The following is a 16,357-nucleotide window of genomic DNA, read 5'->3' on the forward strand; positions in this document are numbered from 1 at the left end:
AAATGGAGACAGATGTCATAATGGAATATGTATTTGGTTTTGATGTAAACAGACCAGTTTCAAATACAGCTCTTGCTGTTCATTCAAAAGTTATTTGCAGATTTAGATCTTTATTCATGCTTTCTCGACAGGTCATTTTTAGTGATTTTCATTTACTCCACAATATTCAAAATAATTAAAAGTATTAAAGCAACCGAGAGAGATATGAAAGCTGCCATATGTATTTCATTTTAAACTTAAAATAAAGTTTAAACTGTGCCACAAAAGGTTAAATACAGTTCTCTCACAGATTCGTAGGTTGTGAAGTAGCCGCAGCAGAAAGTTCCCAGAGGAGTAAAAGTCACTGTTAATAGTTTACAGCTTCGCTCATCTCGTTATAGAATTTCCCTGTGTCCCTGCGTCCCATGTCCCTGTGTCAATACTTTTGCGCTACTGCGCATGTCCAGCACTGACAGCCATTGGGACAGGACGCAGGACAGGCCAGGGGGCGGGCTGGCTGGGTGGGCGGACGGGCGTGTGTGTGTGCGGCGGGCGTGTGTGCGAGCTGGGCACTCGCTGCGGTGACAGACCTAGAGCCCGTTTTTAAACTGGCTTAGGTCAACTAGTCAACAATACAATACAATAACATTTCTATAGCGCTTTTCTCCCATAGGACTCAAAGCGCTTAGGCTCTCTCAGATTCAGTAGTTGGTAGGATGAAGTATTCACACAACAAAAGTTATATTTCTGCAAATGCCAGACTGAACAGGTGGGTTTTCAGTCTGGATTTAAACACATCCAGGGATGGGGCTGTCCTGATCTGTTGAGGTAAGGAGTTCCAAAACATAGGGGCAGCATGACAGAAGGCTCTGGGACCAAAAGTTTCCAAGTGGACTCTGGGTATGACTAGATTATTAGAACCTGTGGATCTGAGAATGCGGGGATTGCTACGCAGCTGTAACATATCTTTCAAGTATCCAGGGCCTAGATTATTCAGGGATTTAAATGTCAGTAGGCCGATCTTGAATAGGACCCTCCATTCTATAGGTAGCCAGTGAAGGGAATGCAGGACTGGCATTATGTGGCAGTGACGGGGTTGGTTGGTTAGCAGTCTGGCAGCAGTATTCTGTATCAGCTGTAGGCGGTACAAGACCTTTTTTGGAAGGCCAGTGTAGACAGCATTGCAGTAGTCCAGTCGGGATGTGATGAAGGCGTGGACTAAGGTTGGCAGATCTTCTGGGGGTATGAGGTGCTTGATTTTTGCAATGTTCTTCAGGTGAAAATAGGATGATTTCACCACCGCAGAGATTTGAGTTCTGAAGTTTAAATCCCCATCAATTAGAACTCCCAGGCTACGCACATGATCAGAGCTGCGTAGATCCGTGCCTCCTATTCCCAGTGGTGAAGACTGCAAGTTAAGTTGTTTTGTTATCATGCTCTGCCCTCCAATCAGAAGGACTTCAGTTTTGTCTGCATTTAGTCTCAGCCAGTTGTCATTCATCCATTGCTGTAGTTCACGTAAGCAGGCCTTTATAGTTAGAGTTGGGTCTGTCACACCAGGCTTGAAGGAAAGATATAGTTGGGTGTCGTCTGCGTAGCAGTGGTATGTCAGGCCATGTTTTTGGATTAGTTTTCCCAACAATAAAGTTCCAAACAGTTGCCACCTCACAGACCAGGTGGATCTGACGTGTTATTGTAAATACATTGGCAACCTCAGCACAAAGCATCCACTCGACCACTTTTCTTCATAGAAAACAGGCTTTTAATCTAGACCCATGTGTAAAACGGACATAAAAAACACCATCGCATAATATTGCATCACAGCGGCTCCTCACGCTAGCCAGCCAAAGCGTTGTGACGTCATCTACACGGGGAGAAGCCGGCCGGCATGTAGGAAACTGTTAACGGGAGCCGCCAGAGGGAGAGGGGAAGTGCCTGGTTGGATGGCTGATCTATGTCTGATATGCGTTTTGATACATCCGGAGGTGTAAGTGCCGCTGTGATGCAGTATTATGCGATGGTGTTTTTATATCTGTTTTACACATGGGTCTGGATTAAAAGCCTGTTTTATATGAAGAAAAGTGGTTGAGTGGATGCTTTGTGCTGAGGTTGCCAATGCATTTGCAATAACGCCCTATTTCCTTTTAATCCATACCAATAGCCCATCTGTCCTGCTGATAACTTTGGCTGCAGTAGTATCTGGATCACATGCCTGAGTCAAGCATGCATCTTGCAACTGAAGTCCGACAAGATTACCAGTAAGTCGGACTTCAATCAGAAATCCCTGATCTGCATGCTTGCTCAGGGTCTACTGCTATAAAGTTTAGAGGCAGAAGATCAGCAGGACAGCCAGGCAACTGGTATTGTTTAAAAGGAAATACATTTAGCAGCCTCCATAGCCCTCTCAGTTCAGGTGTACTTGAGGTGTAAGTTGTCTAACTCTATATTAACAAGTTACATCTGGTAACTGGCATATACCACTGATCACCACAGTCTCCTCTTAAAGTACCCCTGCACTGGGCTTTGCTCAACATACTCTTAATTCTGTTGTTTTTTTTTATAGAGAAGACTGTGACAGACAGGGCTGCAGAGGAAGCCATGCATCTCTGACCAGTGACTGGAAGAAGCATGCTCCGCTCTATATATGCTGCGGGGAGCACTCAAGGAGGGTGACACAGTCATCACCACCACATACCGCTCCGCTATGGTGAGACACACATCCAGCACATTCCACCTTCACTGCTTGGAGGGGATGTGGTCACACACACACACACACACACACACACACACACACACACACACACACACACACACACACACACACACACACACACACACACACACACACACACACACACACACTTACTTTTGGGCCACTTTTTTAGTACCAAAAATGTGGCTGATATTCAAGTATATACAGTATTATTGGCTGATATTCAAGTATATACAGTATTATTATTAATTCTTAATTGTTTAAATTTAACCTACTAGTGTCTGAAACAGCAGGTTGGAAACAACAAAAATTTAAAAGGAAAGGGAAATGCTTTGGTGGAATGGGTGGCTGACGGCACATGACCAGGTTATAAGCAGCATTAAACTTTACTTACTTTGTATATTTTTAGGGCTTTAATCTTTCCTGTGTGCCTAACATGCGGACCTCTACACAAATCAATGAGTGGACCACACCTAGATGAATAACAGAAATATTTATTTCGTCAGTGATTTGTTACGGTAGGGACTGAACTACAGATATACATTAATGAACATACTTGCAAGCAATAATATGCCTTAAAAAAAAATACATTCAAGAAAAGCCCAATTCCAGGGAAAAAAAAAAGTCTTGAAAAGTTTAATTTTATTGCTGCACAGTCATCCCACCTCTCTCCAAGATGACAGCAGCAACACTTGGAATATTTTCTGTAAGGAAAAGTTAGAACACCTGACTACCTCTCATTGCTGTCCTTCATTTCCTTTCACCAGACTACACATTAAATCCACAAAGCTCCCAGGCACAGGAAGTGAGGGAAAATCTATCTATTTTTTCACAATAAAAAAAAAACCCTTTTTTATTTTTCTATAATACTAAAAGAATCTACTTCTCAAACTCTACGTTTGACTGATGTTACAGCAGGAGAGATGGGTTGATGATAAAAATGGACTTCTCTTTATTTTTTCTTTTTTTTTCTTTTAAAGATTCTTTTATTTTGTTTTTCAAAAAGAAAGATAAAAATAACAATAAACAGACAGTTATAGCACTGTTGACAACAGATATAACATAGGTTATACAACTTTGATAGAACATGTACATTATATGACAAACATTAGTAGAACAAATGCGGTATATATCATATAACTGTGAAGGAGCAAGGGTAACTATTCCATAACAACATGTGGCAAAGAGGGAGAGACCTCTGTAATGTCATTTGAGCATCACATTGATGGACCGTGAGCCAGAGCGGCCAGTTAAGGTTTATCAGAGGGCCTAAGGAGACTTAACAGTGACATAGAGGAGATAAGGAATCTAATATAGGGGGAGATCTCTTATCTGAGAGATTTCAATAAAGAAAGCTGACAGCCCTACGCCCGTGGGGATGGACTTCTCTTTTAAAGAGTAACTGTCAGGCTGCAGAAGCTAATTTAAACCTCTATTCTCCTGTGTTAAACAGTTTAGAAGGAAGCCAGAAAGCCATTAGTGAAGATAAAAATCTCAGTTACCTTTGATGTGTGCTTATCTTAAAGGCTGTTATAGACCCATAAGGACGCAAGCCGCATAGTAAACTGCAAAGCATTCTGGGGCCCTCCCCTCGGCTGCTAATGAGATGTTACAGCAGCTTTCTAATCAGTCCAGCGCGAAGCACTGATAAATCTCGGGGCAGAGTACACTGCAGGAGTCAGCTATTGTTCCTAGCCACATGGCTCATTAATATTCACTGCACACTGTTATTCTGTACGAGCTCCTCTGTGATCAGGAAGCAGGCAGGACATGACGACACATTTGGCAGAAAAACATGGAGCCTGCCATGAGCTGTCAGGAGCATCTATCTCTGCATATACTATATAAAAATTCTGTGAAATCCAAACGTGGACAGTGAAATGCATATGTAATGTAAGTACAGCCAATCTTTAGCTACTGATATATGTGTTTATTTTCTCTGAGACCTTATACCTAACAGCTCCTCTTTAAGATACCGTTATGTCAATGACACAAATCAATACTTGCATAGCACATAAATTAAAAATACTACAAAAAAAAAAAATACTGATAATAGATTTTTTTCTGTATCAGTGATCTGCTTTATTTCACTTAAAATTAGAACATATCCTACATTTGTCAAACACATTGACTCACATTAATGGAAACAATTGACAGAGTGACTACCGTAATTGCAACAAAGCCTTTTATTTGAATACCTGTACACTGTAGTAGTTGGCGTATCAACTTTTTCATTCAAAATCCGGCACTTGAATTTGTTATACTGCAATAGAAAAAGAAACATTTTAGAGCTTACATTTATCAAAGCCAATAATGAAATAATTCTCTTTGTGTAAAATGTTTACCATAAGCAATACATAGAAATGAAACGGAAAACCGAGAGCCCAATATAGTGTAGTATGTCAAGAATGTTTGATAAAATGATAAAGTGAGAATGATTATACTCACAAACATGGGTTACCGTCCAGGTAACCACTATAAAGGCAGGTGAGGAGATAAAGCCTGTCCTCACTCAGGGCTAAGAAGTCGCTCTCTGTAGAATTGAGAAAAGGAGATAGCACTCCCATCCACCAGGAGTGGACGCAATGTATTTGTATGTTGTACAGAGGCGCCAGCAGGGTAAAATTCATAAAAATTTTAAAAGATTGCTAGAAGGAAGTGGTGGGCTTGCCTCCCAAAAGCAGACCAGACGTCCTGTTTTTATATAAATAACATTTATTATACGATACCTCAAAAGGAAATGCAACGCGTTTCGCAGGTCAAGCCTGCTTCATCAGGCAAACAAGGGGTTAACAGGACATCTGTAGTATCAAGAATAGTGCTATTCTTGATACTACAGATCTCCTGTTAACCCCTTGTTTGCCTGATGAAGCAGGCTTGACCTGCGAAACGCGTTGCATTTCCTTTTGGGGTATCGTATAATAAATGTTATTTATATAAAAACAGGACGTCTGGTCTGCTTTTGGGAGGCAAGCCCACCACTTTCTGCTAGCAATCTTTTAAAATTTTTATGAATTTTACCCTGCCAATACATAGAAATGTCCTTCTACCTGACATAGAAGGTAAAAGCTTCTAAGTTAAGGCACAGTGCTAATCAGTCCTAATGAAAGATCTTATAACAGCACGCTCCTACAAATCAATAAGGAACACTTAAAGATCAATAATGCAAACTGTACTTTAAAATTCCTACTGCATTACCTGAAACATTTTCAACAGTAGCTCTTTACTGACTTCTAGCCTTTCAAAGGGTTGTTTCTCCTTGATGATGCCTTTACACATAGTCTCCAGAACAGGAAACTCATGGCTGGACACCCCTCTAGAAAGACAAGGATATTCTGTAATGTTCACAAGAAAAAGCTTTGATAACTTAACATAAGCTGAAGCCTAACTTTATGGAAATAAATAGTCTTGAGCTGTAGACATGTGATGAAAAGCTCAGGGTTTTAATGACTGCTTAGGACTACACCCGAAAAAGTTTCTCTCGCGTCTTGTCCTATCATGAAAACATAAATATCTCTAAAATATAAAGCACAAATAACAATTCTTTTTTTGTTTGTTCTTTTAGAGTGGAGAAGAATGATAACTCAAGTTCTTACTACTGTCTCTCATACCATGTCTGTGAGACCACCAGGGATCATATTAAAGCCATGGAAGCCAGTGAGATATGAGGTGAGATTTATGCGCAAATCAATCATGGATATTCAATATGCTAATGATTAGCCAATACAGGGCTAATCATCTGACAGGATAACCTCAAACCAAGTTTGGTAATATAGCAGCTGTAGTGTTTTCCAGTAATGAGGGGGGGGGGGGGGGGGGAGTGGACAATGTGCTTCAAACAGTTTACAGATGTCACAGATGCTACCTTCCCCTGGATAATTAATGGACAGCTAGAAGGGGAGGGGAGGGAACATGGCAGCTCCTACAGCTATTCCCACTAATTGCATATATGTATACAACCTTTTAAGTACAGCACCAGGATTTATGTACAAGGTTACTGGGAGTATATGTGGATATTCTTCTCTTGCTCTCCTTCAGCTAATTCTGTGTATCAGCTTGTAGTTAAGTAGCCCTTCAGAACTTAGTGTCCAGGCTCTTCTTTACAATCCATAGATAGGAGCACCCTATATATCTAGATTTTCCAGCAAAACATTACAGTAGGACTTAGCAGCTTAGTAATGTAAGATATGGGACGGACACCACTCCACTGCCCATGCTCAGCTAGCGTCTGTCAGGCCCACTGGGCCAGCTGACAGGTGGTGCACCTGAAAGAGGCCCTAGCTGCACTGACACAAGGCAGTGACAACAGAAGAACAGTTACAAAAGCTGAAGAAATGTTGATCAGACATGATGGAGTAAAGAAGAGGTTTACATGTGATCCTCAGCATTTTTCATGCTGACAGCAAGGCAATCTAGTTTGGATGTAAAACATTGTCCTGTCAATTTATTTTAAAGCATAAATAAACAATTAGCTGCTGTGCTAACTAAAAATAACAATATAAATGCAGCAGCAATCAGCAATAGTTTTCCTCCACATAGCGTAAACCATAATAAAGCCAAATTCAAAACTGCTGACATATTTATACCTCTCGATTGACTCTTTCACCCAATATAATATATCATAAAATCTGAAATTAATGTTTATAAATAATAAAGAAAAATCAAAAATAAACAAACAGTATAATATTTTAAAATGGCCATCCATTTACCAGTGAGGTGGAAGAGTCAATAAAATATACTGTATTAGATAAAAACATCAATAATATATACTTTTTTTACTCTTGTTTTAAGTATGACTGCAGTTCCCATTTAAACCTAAACTGCAGAGAAATGCAGAGAATTACAGTTTAACCAGCAGCTGCCCAGAAATATCTGATAGAAACCACCATAGGCTAGTAATTATTTTATGCTGAAATCAATAAAGCCTAGTGAGCCAGCCCAACAGAGAGATGTAAAGAGAGGTCCATGAGGTGAGGCAGGAACTGCAAAAGGCAAGAGCTAAAATCTTTAAAAATTGAAATTCCCAATACTTAAGGTGTTGATTTTTTTCCCATCAATATCTGGCCTATTTGAAATTGATCAAAGCAGTCAATCGCACTGAATGGACAATATTGTTCAATCTGAGGTGGGTAGAGAGAGTGGCGGTAGCGGCTTTTGAGCATTACACTGTGTAGACACTAGAGCTTGCACTCACCTGTACGCCAGAGCAATTCCCATGACTTCTCTCCACCACATGCCACTCCTCCCTGTCGCTTCTTTCTCAGGGAGCCTGTCTCACATGACAAACACTAGAGGCTGAACACTAACGACCTCTAGTATTCATGTAAGGTACGTGCCATGTGCCTTTAGTGTTTAGCCTCTAGCATCTGTCATGTGACACAGGCGCTCCGGGAGAAAAGATACAGGGAGAAGTGCCCAGTGACTATAGAGAGAACGCACGTGTCGGCGGATAGATGAGTAGATAGATGTAAGCTCCGCTGCTGGGGGAGCAGTGGGTTTGGTCATAGATGGAGAAGACTAGGAGGAGAACGCAGTGTGCAGCTCCATGCTAAAATCTATAGAAAATCTGTGTAGTTTGTAGAGGGATTGGATCAGATAGATCCTTCTCTTATCAGATCAGATCTGAGAGGGATCTATGTGTTGGCCACACTGAACAGTGTATGGCCTGCTTTAGATATATGTTGAGCTGCTTTCTGCATTTAACTAGTTCTGTCTTAGCATTTGTATACAGTACAAAGCAGAATTGTTGGTGTAATATGGTAACAGTCACTGGCTAGCTTAATAGAGAGAAAATACATGATAAAATAAATTTTTAATCTACAGAGTTAGCTGACATGTAACCACGGTTACAGCTAAGTAATCTTCTGTTCAGGTAATAGCTATCAGTATTACTTCGAATTTGTATTAAACACAAGTCAAAGGTTCTTTGAAGTGATCTGTTGAAAAGATAGAAGCATTGTAAGATGAAAGGATTACGCCTCCAATGTTTTCATATAGTTTTATATACTGAATGCCTGAGTGTGCAACAATGCTGCAGGATAGTTAATGGCTCTTCAATGATTATAGGACAGCAGGCAGATGTAAAGTACCTGTCTTCAAGAAACATATCATAATAAAAGCCATTTTCAATAGGTGGCCCATAGCACAGACAGCCTCCATAGTAATTTTCCATAGTCTCCCCAAGAATGTGGGCACTTGAGTGCCAATAGACCTAGAGGGGAAGAGAGAAGAAGTAGTGAAAGCTCTCTAGTAACACAAAGGACTCTCACTTGCAGAAAGGACAGTGCAGACAAGCATGTTAGAAAGAAAACGTGGATAGCTATCAGCTTAAAAAAGGACATACAAATTACTTTTCACAAGACAGTAACTTTATCAAAAGCTGGAAAACAGTTATGGCTGTTTCCCACTATGAATCACAATTGCTATAGTGCTTCTACAGGTACCCACTGCACAAGTTGGCGAAGTGACTACCAAGCAATTTAATGCCTGGCATGGCTCTATTTTCAACAAGAGATGAAAAAGTGTGGACATTTGTTAAATAGCCTGATTTCAATCAAACTTCATAATGCCATGATTGCTATGCAATGTTCCTGTGCACCTACACTTTAAGCACAAACGCAAAAAAATGCAGCAGAACCAGTGTTTGCAATTGGGTAAAATGACATTGCAATGACACTAATAAATGCATACCTGCAAAATTTACATTAGCAAAAAAAAGCCTGCGTCCTAGTGTTCTGCCATCTGAAGGTGATCAGAAACAGAATGTAAAATGGCAGGCTTTGCTTTCAAGTTTTAACTCAGATTATTTTAAAATCACAACATGAAAGAAAATGGCCTGGAAAAAAAAAATAGCGGCTAGTAAGGTCCATTCTCAAAGGATATCTGAAGTGAGAGGGATACGGAGGCTGCCATATAGATTTCCTTTTAATTTAAACCAGGTATGTCAAACCGGTCCTACGAGGGCCAAGATCCTCACACATTTTTGATACAGCTCAAATGAATTGATGGGTCTGAATCAGGAAAGGTGTGGTCCCTCAGGTAGAACACATTCCTTTCTTTCTCAGTCCATTGTAAACACTGGCATGGATCTGGCCCTCCAGGCCTGGAGTTCCACACCTGTGATTTAAACAATGCAAATTGCCTGGCTTTCCTGCTGATCCTCTGCCTCTAATACTTTTAGCCATAGCCCATAAACAAGCATTCTGTTCAGATGTTTGACTGGATTTGCTGCATGCTTGTTTCAGGTGTGTGATTGCAACACTACTGATGCGTGAAAGTTCAACAGGACACCAGGCAACTGGGACAGTTTAAAAGGAAAGAAACACGGGAGCCTTGATAAACCTCTCATTTCAGGTGGCCTTTAATCTATAGGACTTATACGTCAATTGATTTTTAATCCTGCCTACCCAGTTCTGTGGTTCAGATGGCTCAAAACAACTCAGCCAGCAACCTGACCTCCCTTTCTTCTGGGAACTGTAGCAGATGCAGAATTCCTCTTTTACCAGATTTAAATCATGATTGTTATTTGTGCTTGCAGTTTAATATACAATAGATTAAGAAATCTACTACTCAACCTCTGTGACCCAATGAAAGATGGATGGTCCAGGAGGAGCCAGAGTTCACAACTGTTAACAATCACAAGCTGTGGGGAGGAAACAAGAGTACCTGGAAAAAACCCACACAAACATGGCAGCTTAACCACTTAAGGACCGGGGCTGTTCTGGCAGATCTGCGCTGCGTGGGCTCTCCACGGAGACACCCTCCGTGAACTGGCATGGAAAGGCCGTTTCCATGCAAAACCACAAACGACCAGGCGCCGCCTTTCGGCGTTAGCTGGTCGTTAAGTGGTTTTAACTGCTTATCTGTCACAAGGGTAATAATATAGTCCCTGAACGACTTCCTATATTCTACTTTTTTTTTGTACACCTGAATACAGTGCTATGTGCAGCAATGTAGTCCTTGCAATGAATTCTTATGCTGAAGAATTTCCAGTCTTTATGCCTGAGCTGTCATCGCTTTGTGCTCCAGCAAGAAAACAAGATGATAAGCTTTACTGTACAACCCTGAAGAAATGCCATATATAGCACTGCAGTACGTTATGTCTGACAGCAAAAATAAGTAAACTGTTAAGCAGAAGAAAGTTATTTTCCCACGGCTATGCCACTTACGGCTTGAGCTTCTTCATTGTCAAATGGCAGCAGTTCTAAAGTGCAGTCTCCCTCCAGTGGACGATCAAGGTCCCACAATTCATTATTCACTTTGGCTATAACTGTGTTTTCTGCCAGGCCATGGCTATAAAAAGAAAAAAAGTGACAGTCATTTTCACACATGGGACACCACAAAAAGCTACAGCTCTGTTATTGACCAGTTTTATCTTGTGTGTCAGTCGCATTAGCTGCCTCACAAAGGAGCGCTAAAATGCATTTTTCAAGGAACAGCTTTAACTCTTAGAGGAAATTTAAAAAATGCACACAAGATGTCTATAGTTAATATCTCCATATTTTACAACCTAATATTTTTTAGCTAACAGAGAAAAAGGACCATGTAAAGCATACATGTTAAACTCTGGCCTGCAGGCCAAATCTGGCACACAGGCAGAGCTATCAAATTTGGCCCTCACGTGGTTTCCCCACTTTGCATTATGTTTGGCCCACTCTAGACCACCAGTGAATCTATATTGAAGGGGAAAGGGGGACTCTATTTCATCAGAGAAGCCATATGGTGGAGGGAGGGGAAAAGCAGTAGATACAAGGGATCTGTATAAGGGAGGGAGCAGGCACTGGACACCAGGGAACTGTAACTTTTTCTCCTAGGAGATAATTTTCACCTTCTCTATAAATAGCTTGTCAGTATTCTCAATTGAAAAGGTAGCAAAAAAAGGGTGATTTTCTTGCTTGCTGGTGGTTTGAAAAGGCATTTTATTGACAAGTTGTAAAAACATCACCCAAGAAAAAGCTCAGGAGAAAAAGTAAAAATTGCATATGGGCCCTTATACTCAAAATCATTTTTATAGTACTTTTTTACCTACTATTTGGTAGTTTTTTAATTGCAAAGTGCTGAAACGTTATTTTAAACAGAAGATGAAAAATTATCTGCTAGAAGAAAGCTCAGGAGTAAAAAGTGAATTGCATATGGGCCTGAGTGTCTTGTCTTCTCGCAGATACCATAATGTTAGAGTAGGCTGTGAATATAAATCTGTTTGCTATGAGAGATACAGTGATTTTCATAAAATCTTTAAGCTACATACACACATCAGATTTGTTGTCAGATCAGTGAACTATCTGTTTGAGGGAATTACCAATCTGTCAGATTGGATTTTCCTGGCTGAACGCTGCTGTATTCTCTTGCAGCAAGGGGTACTCTCCTCTCTTCCTCTTTCAAAGGAAAGACTGTTTTCTAGAGGACTAGAACTACATATTCATTGCTGTACTAGTGACATTCTTGTCATCTCATACTTTGCATATTTGACAAGTCCTTAGCAAGCTCCTTAGCAAGCTTTAGGCTCAAATTTCAGTCTATAGCAAGCTTTACACCTGGAACCCACTACAAATCACAAAGCACTATCTTAATCGCTAGCGTTTTTAGTTAGCATTTTGTAAGCGTTTTCTGGTGATTTTGGTAGTGATTTAAAAAAGTGTAAGCTTTTTGCCAGTAATTGTGATAGCGATTTGCAATTAGCAATTTTCAATTCTGATTGATCCTTTCAAATTATTATAATTTTTTTACAGTTTACAGTAATTTAAAATCACACACGAATCGCTATGTGTAGCGATTCATGAGCGATTTTCCACCAGTGCTTATATACTTTAGATTGAAGCACAAATGCTCCTAAAATTCTGAGGAAAATACAGAGGCGCCGGCAGAATAAAATCAATGTTAATCTCTAAAAACACAAAATGCTGGTGGCAAGGGTGGGCTTGCCTACCAACCAAACAACCCACCTACTTTTTGTGGTATATATAGCAATTTTTAATTCGAACTCCAAAAGACTACATGCAACGCGTTTCTCGGGTCCAAAGCCCGCTTCCTCAGGCAAAAATGTACAGATAGGAGTAACCACGAGGTTGTGTCTACAAGTGTAGCGCTTCTGCTCCCAAAATTCTGCATGTCCTGCGACTGCACTTTTGCTAATCGCAATAGTTACTGTGGAATTTGTAACATTTATTTACATTGGCAGAGCATTTAAGGGAAATCGCTAGTGATTTAAAGCGATCCCTAAACGCTCAAAAAAGCGCTCTAGTGGGTTCGAGGCCTGAGGCTCAAATTTCTATTAAGAAGCAAAATGAACGTCCATTTTTATGCATTTCTGACTTAATGGGCTTGATTCACTAAGACAAATAGCATGCCTTATCAAAGTTAGCATGCCTTATCAAAGTTAACATGCCTTATCAGAGTAGCATAGTGAGGGCTACGAACCCGCAGGGGCTCAGGGCAGGAGGAGTGGAACTCTCGTCATTGCCAATTAGCAGGCATATGTTCACTATGCTACTCTTATCAGGCGTGTTAACTTTGATAAGGCGTGCCATTTGTCTTAGTGAATCAAGCCCAACGTGTGAGCTGAAAATGCTAAAGTCATCAATTTTAACTATGAAAAGGATTTAGCTGATCACTATAATACTATAGTATGCTTGTTTCAAGTGTCAAAAAGCAAAGAGAGGCAGCTGATACCATAAGTAGAGATGGTCAATGAGATGCAATTAATTCAGAGTTCATGCAGGATTATCCTACGTAAATTCTGTTTGGACCAATCAATTTAAACCTTGTTGGCACTTGATTGGTCTATTTCCAAGCTGCTTAAATTATGCACACAAAATTTACATAATGCTACATAAACTCACAATTATTTGCACCTTATTGATCATCCCTAACCGTACGTATGATTAGAATATGGATATCGTACCTGATCCCAGTAGCCACTTTGTATGGTGTGGTTCTCCAGGACTCCCCATTAATGACTTTTCCATCACGCAATGTTATCTTAATGGTTTTGCTCTGGTTTGCAGCACGGTCTCCAAGTAAAGCATCATGTTCTCTCTTCAAGATGTCATAAAGCTGCAGTCTGTCGTTTATAAACGCTGGAGCAGGAGAAGTCTACACAGGAAAGACAGAAGATCAGGTATAAAAGGAAAATGCATATACCGACATGTTACCATTTACAGTACAAACACCACGGTGTCACTAGAGAGCAGCCAAGCCTATGACTCTCCATACTCTACATCACCACTTCAGTAATAACAGATCGCATGAGAGCTATGCAACTTCTATGGCAAAATAAACACTATATGTATGATATTTAAAAAGTATTCAGGAACACTTGGCACATACAGAATGCTGCAAATAGTAAAGGCTGTATCATAAGAAGTGAGGTGTCAGTACAACCAAATCCATAACCCAATATGATCAATGTATTCTTTAGAAATTCCTAGTAAAAACTAGGCGTCTATATACTATGGGATATTCTTTGGCAGATTCAAATCTGCAGAAGCCCCATCATGCTGCCCGATCATAATTTTGATCGATTTCTAGCAGACATTACCGATTGGACAGGGTGGTTCTTTGCTGGTCGATAGGTTGGCGTGGTAAGAGCTATGCGTGGAGGGTGGGGGAAGTTTTCATCACAGTGTAAATATATTGATAATAAAATGAAACTGCAGGTGCTGCCTAAAGATGGCCATACACTGGTCGATTAGATCCCTCTCTGATCGAATCTGACCAGAGAGGGATCGTATGGCTGCCTTTACTGCAAACAGATTGTGAATCGATTTCAGCCTGAAACCGATCACAATCTGTGGTGGTGGTGGTGCTGCCGCCGCTTCCCCCCCCCCGCATACATTACCTGCTCCGGCTGGCGCGAGTCCCCGCTGTCACCGATGTCTTCTTCTCCGCTGGGTTCCGCATTCCGGTCCGGCTGGCTTCACTTCTTTCTGTCCGGGGAAGTTTAAACAGTAGAGGGCGCTCTACTGTTTAAACTTCCTGCCGGGACAGGAAGTGAAGCCAGCCGGACCGGAACGCGGAACCCAGCGGAGAAGAAGACATCGGTGACAGCGGGGACTCGCGCTGGCCGGAGCAGGTAATATATTGCCACTGTATTGCGTTGGTCATCGGGCATTCGAACGCCGCTATCGACGCACTCCCAACCCGCCGGCGATCAAGAAAAATCTTCCACACGGACGGCTCGACGGGAACGATTTCGGACGGAAATCAATCGTTTGCGCAATGATTTTACAGCAGATTCGATCACAGTGATCGAATCTGCTGTATATTGGCGGGAAAATAGTTAGGTGTATAGGCCCCTTAACAGCTGTATTCCACCTATCATCTTTCTTGTGAGACAGAAAAACAAAGAGAATGCCTGTCATCCCTATGTGTGATCTATATTTATCTTCCTCTAGTCAAAAGATTTCTCTAGTCATATATTCTAGGTTTAGTTAAAAAAAACAAAAAAACAAAAAAAAACAACAAGAATTATTATTTATATAGCACCAGCATCTTCTGTGGCGCTGTACAGTAGCATGCAGGGTATAACAATACAAAGTATACAATACAACAGTTATACAAGACAAGAGGGTATAGCAGCTAATGCAGAGAACAAATTAACTACATATTTTACAAGAGGTGAGAGGTATGTACACCCATTACACAGCATTGTGAGACAAAAGGGAAGAGAGCCCTGGCCAAAAGGCCTTACAGTCTAAACATTCAAGGTATAGGACAGTAGGTAAAGGGAAGCTGTGTGTGAGATGGTAGAAATGGTGGTTAGTGGGCAGGGTCCTAGGTAGGAGAGTATACTTTCCTGAAGAGGTGAGTTTTCAGGTTGCGCCTAAAAATACTAAGAGTGGATGAGTGGCGGATGTGTTGAATTAAGAATGCCAAGAAAATGGACATGCTAATGCTTTCTATGGTCTTCTAATCTTTATAGATGCCATCATAAAACATTGAGGAGTGAGGGCCATGGAAATGAATATTAGCTACTGTAGTAAAATGACTTCAAAAAATGTCTGTCTCCAGTGATTTGCAAGCATTTTTGTTCAGTGTTACAGCTGCAGATAATAAATAAAGCTTTGAAGCAGAGACTAAACATCAGGCATTTGTCAATATGGCTCAAGGTTATTTGCACATTTTCACATCACTGCATACAAAACAAATACAGGCACAATGGCAAGTGGCCAAGGCAGGCAGGAGGACAGCTGGGTTATAATTCATCAGTGCTATAAAAAGAAAAATCTGTCTATTAGCTCATGAAGTTGAACTCGGGTGCTTGTAATTGCTATGCACTGACTGGCATAGTAGTGCCATGCTGGGTCTGTGTCACTGATCTCATGCGCAAAAATCCTTACTGCAGAAATCTAACAGTGACAAAAGAAAGAATTAGGCCCTGTTCACATTATAAATTGCTAGCACTATCGCAAGCGCTGAGCGATTTATTGAGTTTTGTAAGCCTTTCCCTGCGCTTATAAAACAGCTTTTCTAAGCGCTTTTGCAGAGCGAATCTGCAGAGCGATTTTTTTTTTTCATTTCCTGACGTCAGTCAGGAAGTGAACTCTTTCACCCGGAAATGAATAAATACTAAGTATTTATTCATAAAAGCGCTTGGAAAAATCGCTCTACAAAGCACTTTTTCAAGCGCTTTGTGATTTCCCTATACCTTCCATTGAGCCAAAGCGC

The 16,357-nt window shown here is 40.8% G+C and overlaps 1 protein-coding gene across 3 annotated transcripts in view; it reads right to left on the minus strand.

Moving 5' to 3' along the window:
- Positions 1–16,357, minus strand: part of LOC137563286 (threonine--tRNA ligase 2, cytoplasmic) — a 63,371-nt gene that overhangs the window by 24,509 nt on the left and 22,505 nt on the right. For all 3 annotated transcript variants that reach the window (XM_068275547.1, XM_068275548.1, XM_068275549.1), the window contains 6 exons: positions 13,593–13,783; positions 10,861–10,984; positions 8,782–8,903; positions 5,891–6,008; positions 4,891–4,955; positions 3,087–3,165 (listed from right to left, as the gene is read on the minus strand). In XM_068275547.1, coding sequence (XP_068131648.1) covers positions 3,087–3,165; positions 4,891–4,955; positions 5,891–6,008; positions 8,782–8,903; positions 10,861–10,984; positions 13,593–13,783 — 699 coding nt within the window. The remainder of the gene's footprint in view (positions 1–3,086; positions 3,166–4,890; positions 4,956–5,890; positions 6,009–8,781; positions 8,904–10,860; positions 10,985–13,592; positions 13,784–16,357) is intronic.

Source organism: Hyperolius riggenbachi, chromosome 3 (genome assembly GCF_040937935.1).
Source record: "Hyperolius riggenbachi isolate aHypRig1 chromosome 3, aHypRig1.pri, whole genome shotgun sequence".
NCBI lineage: Eukaryota > Metazoa > Chordata > Amphibia > Anura > Hyperoliidae > Hyperolius > Hyperolius riggenbachi.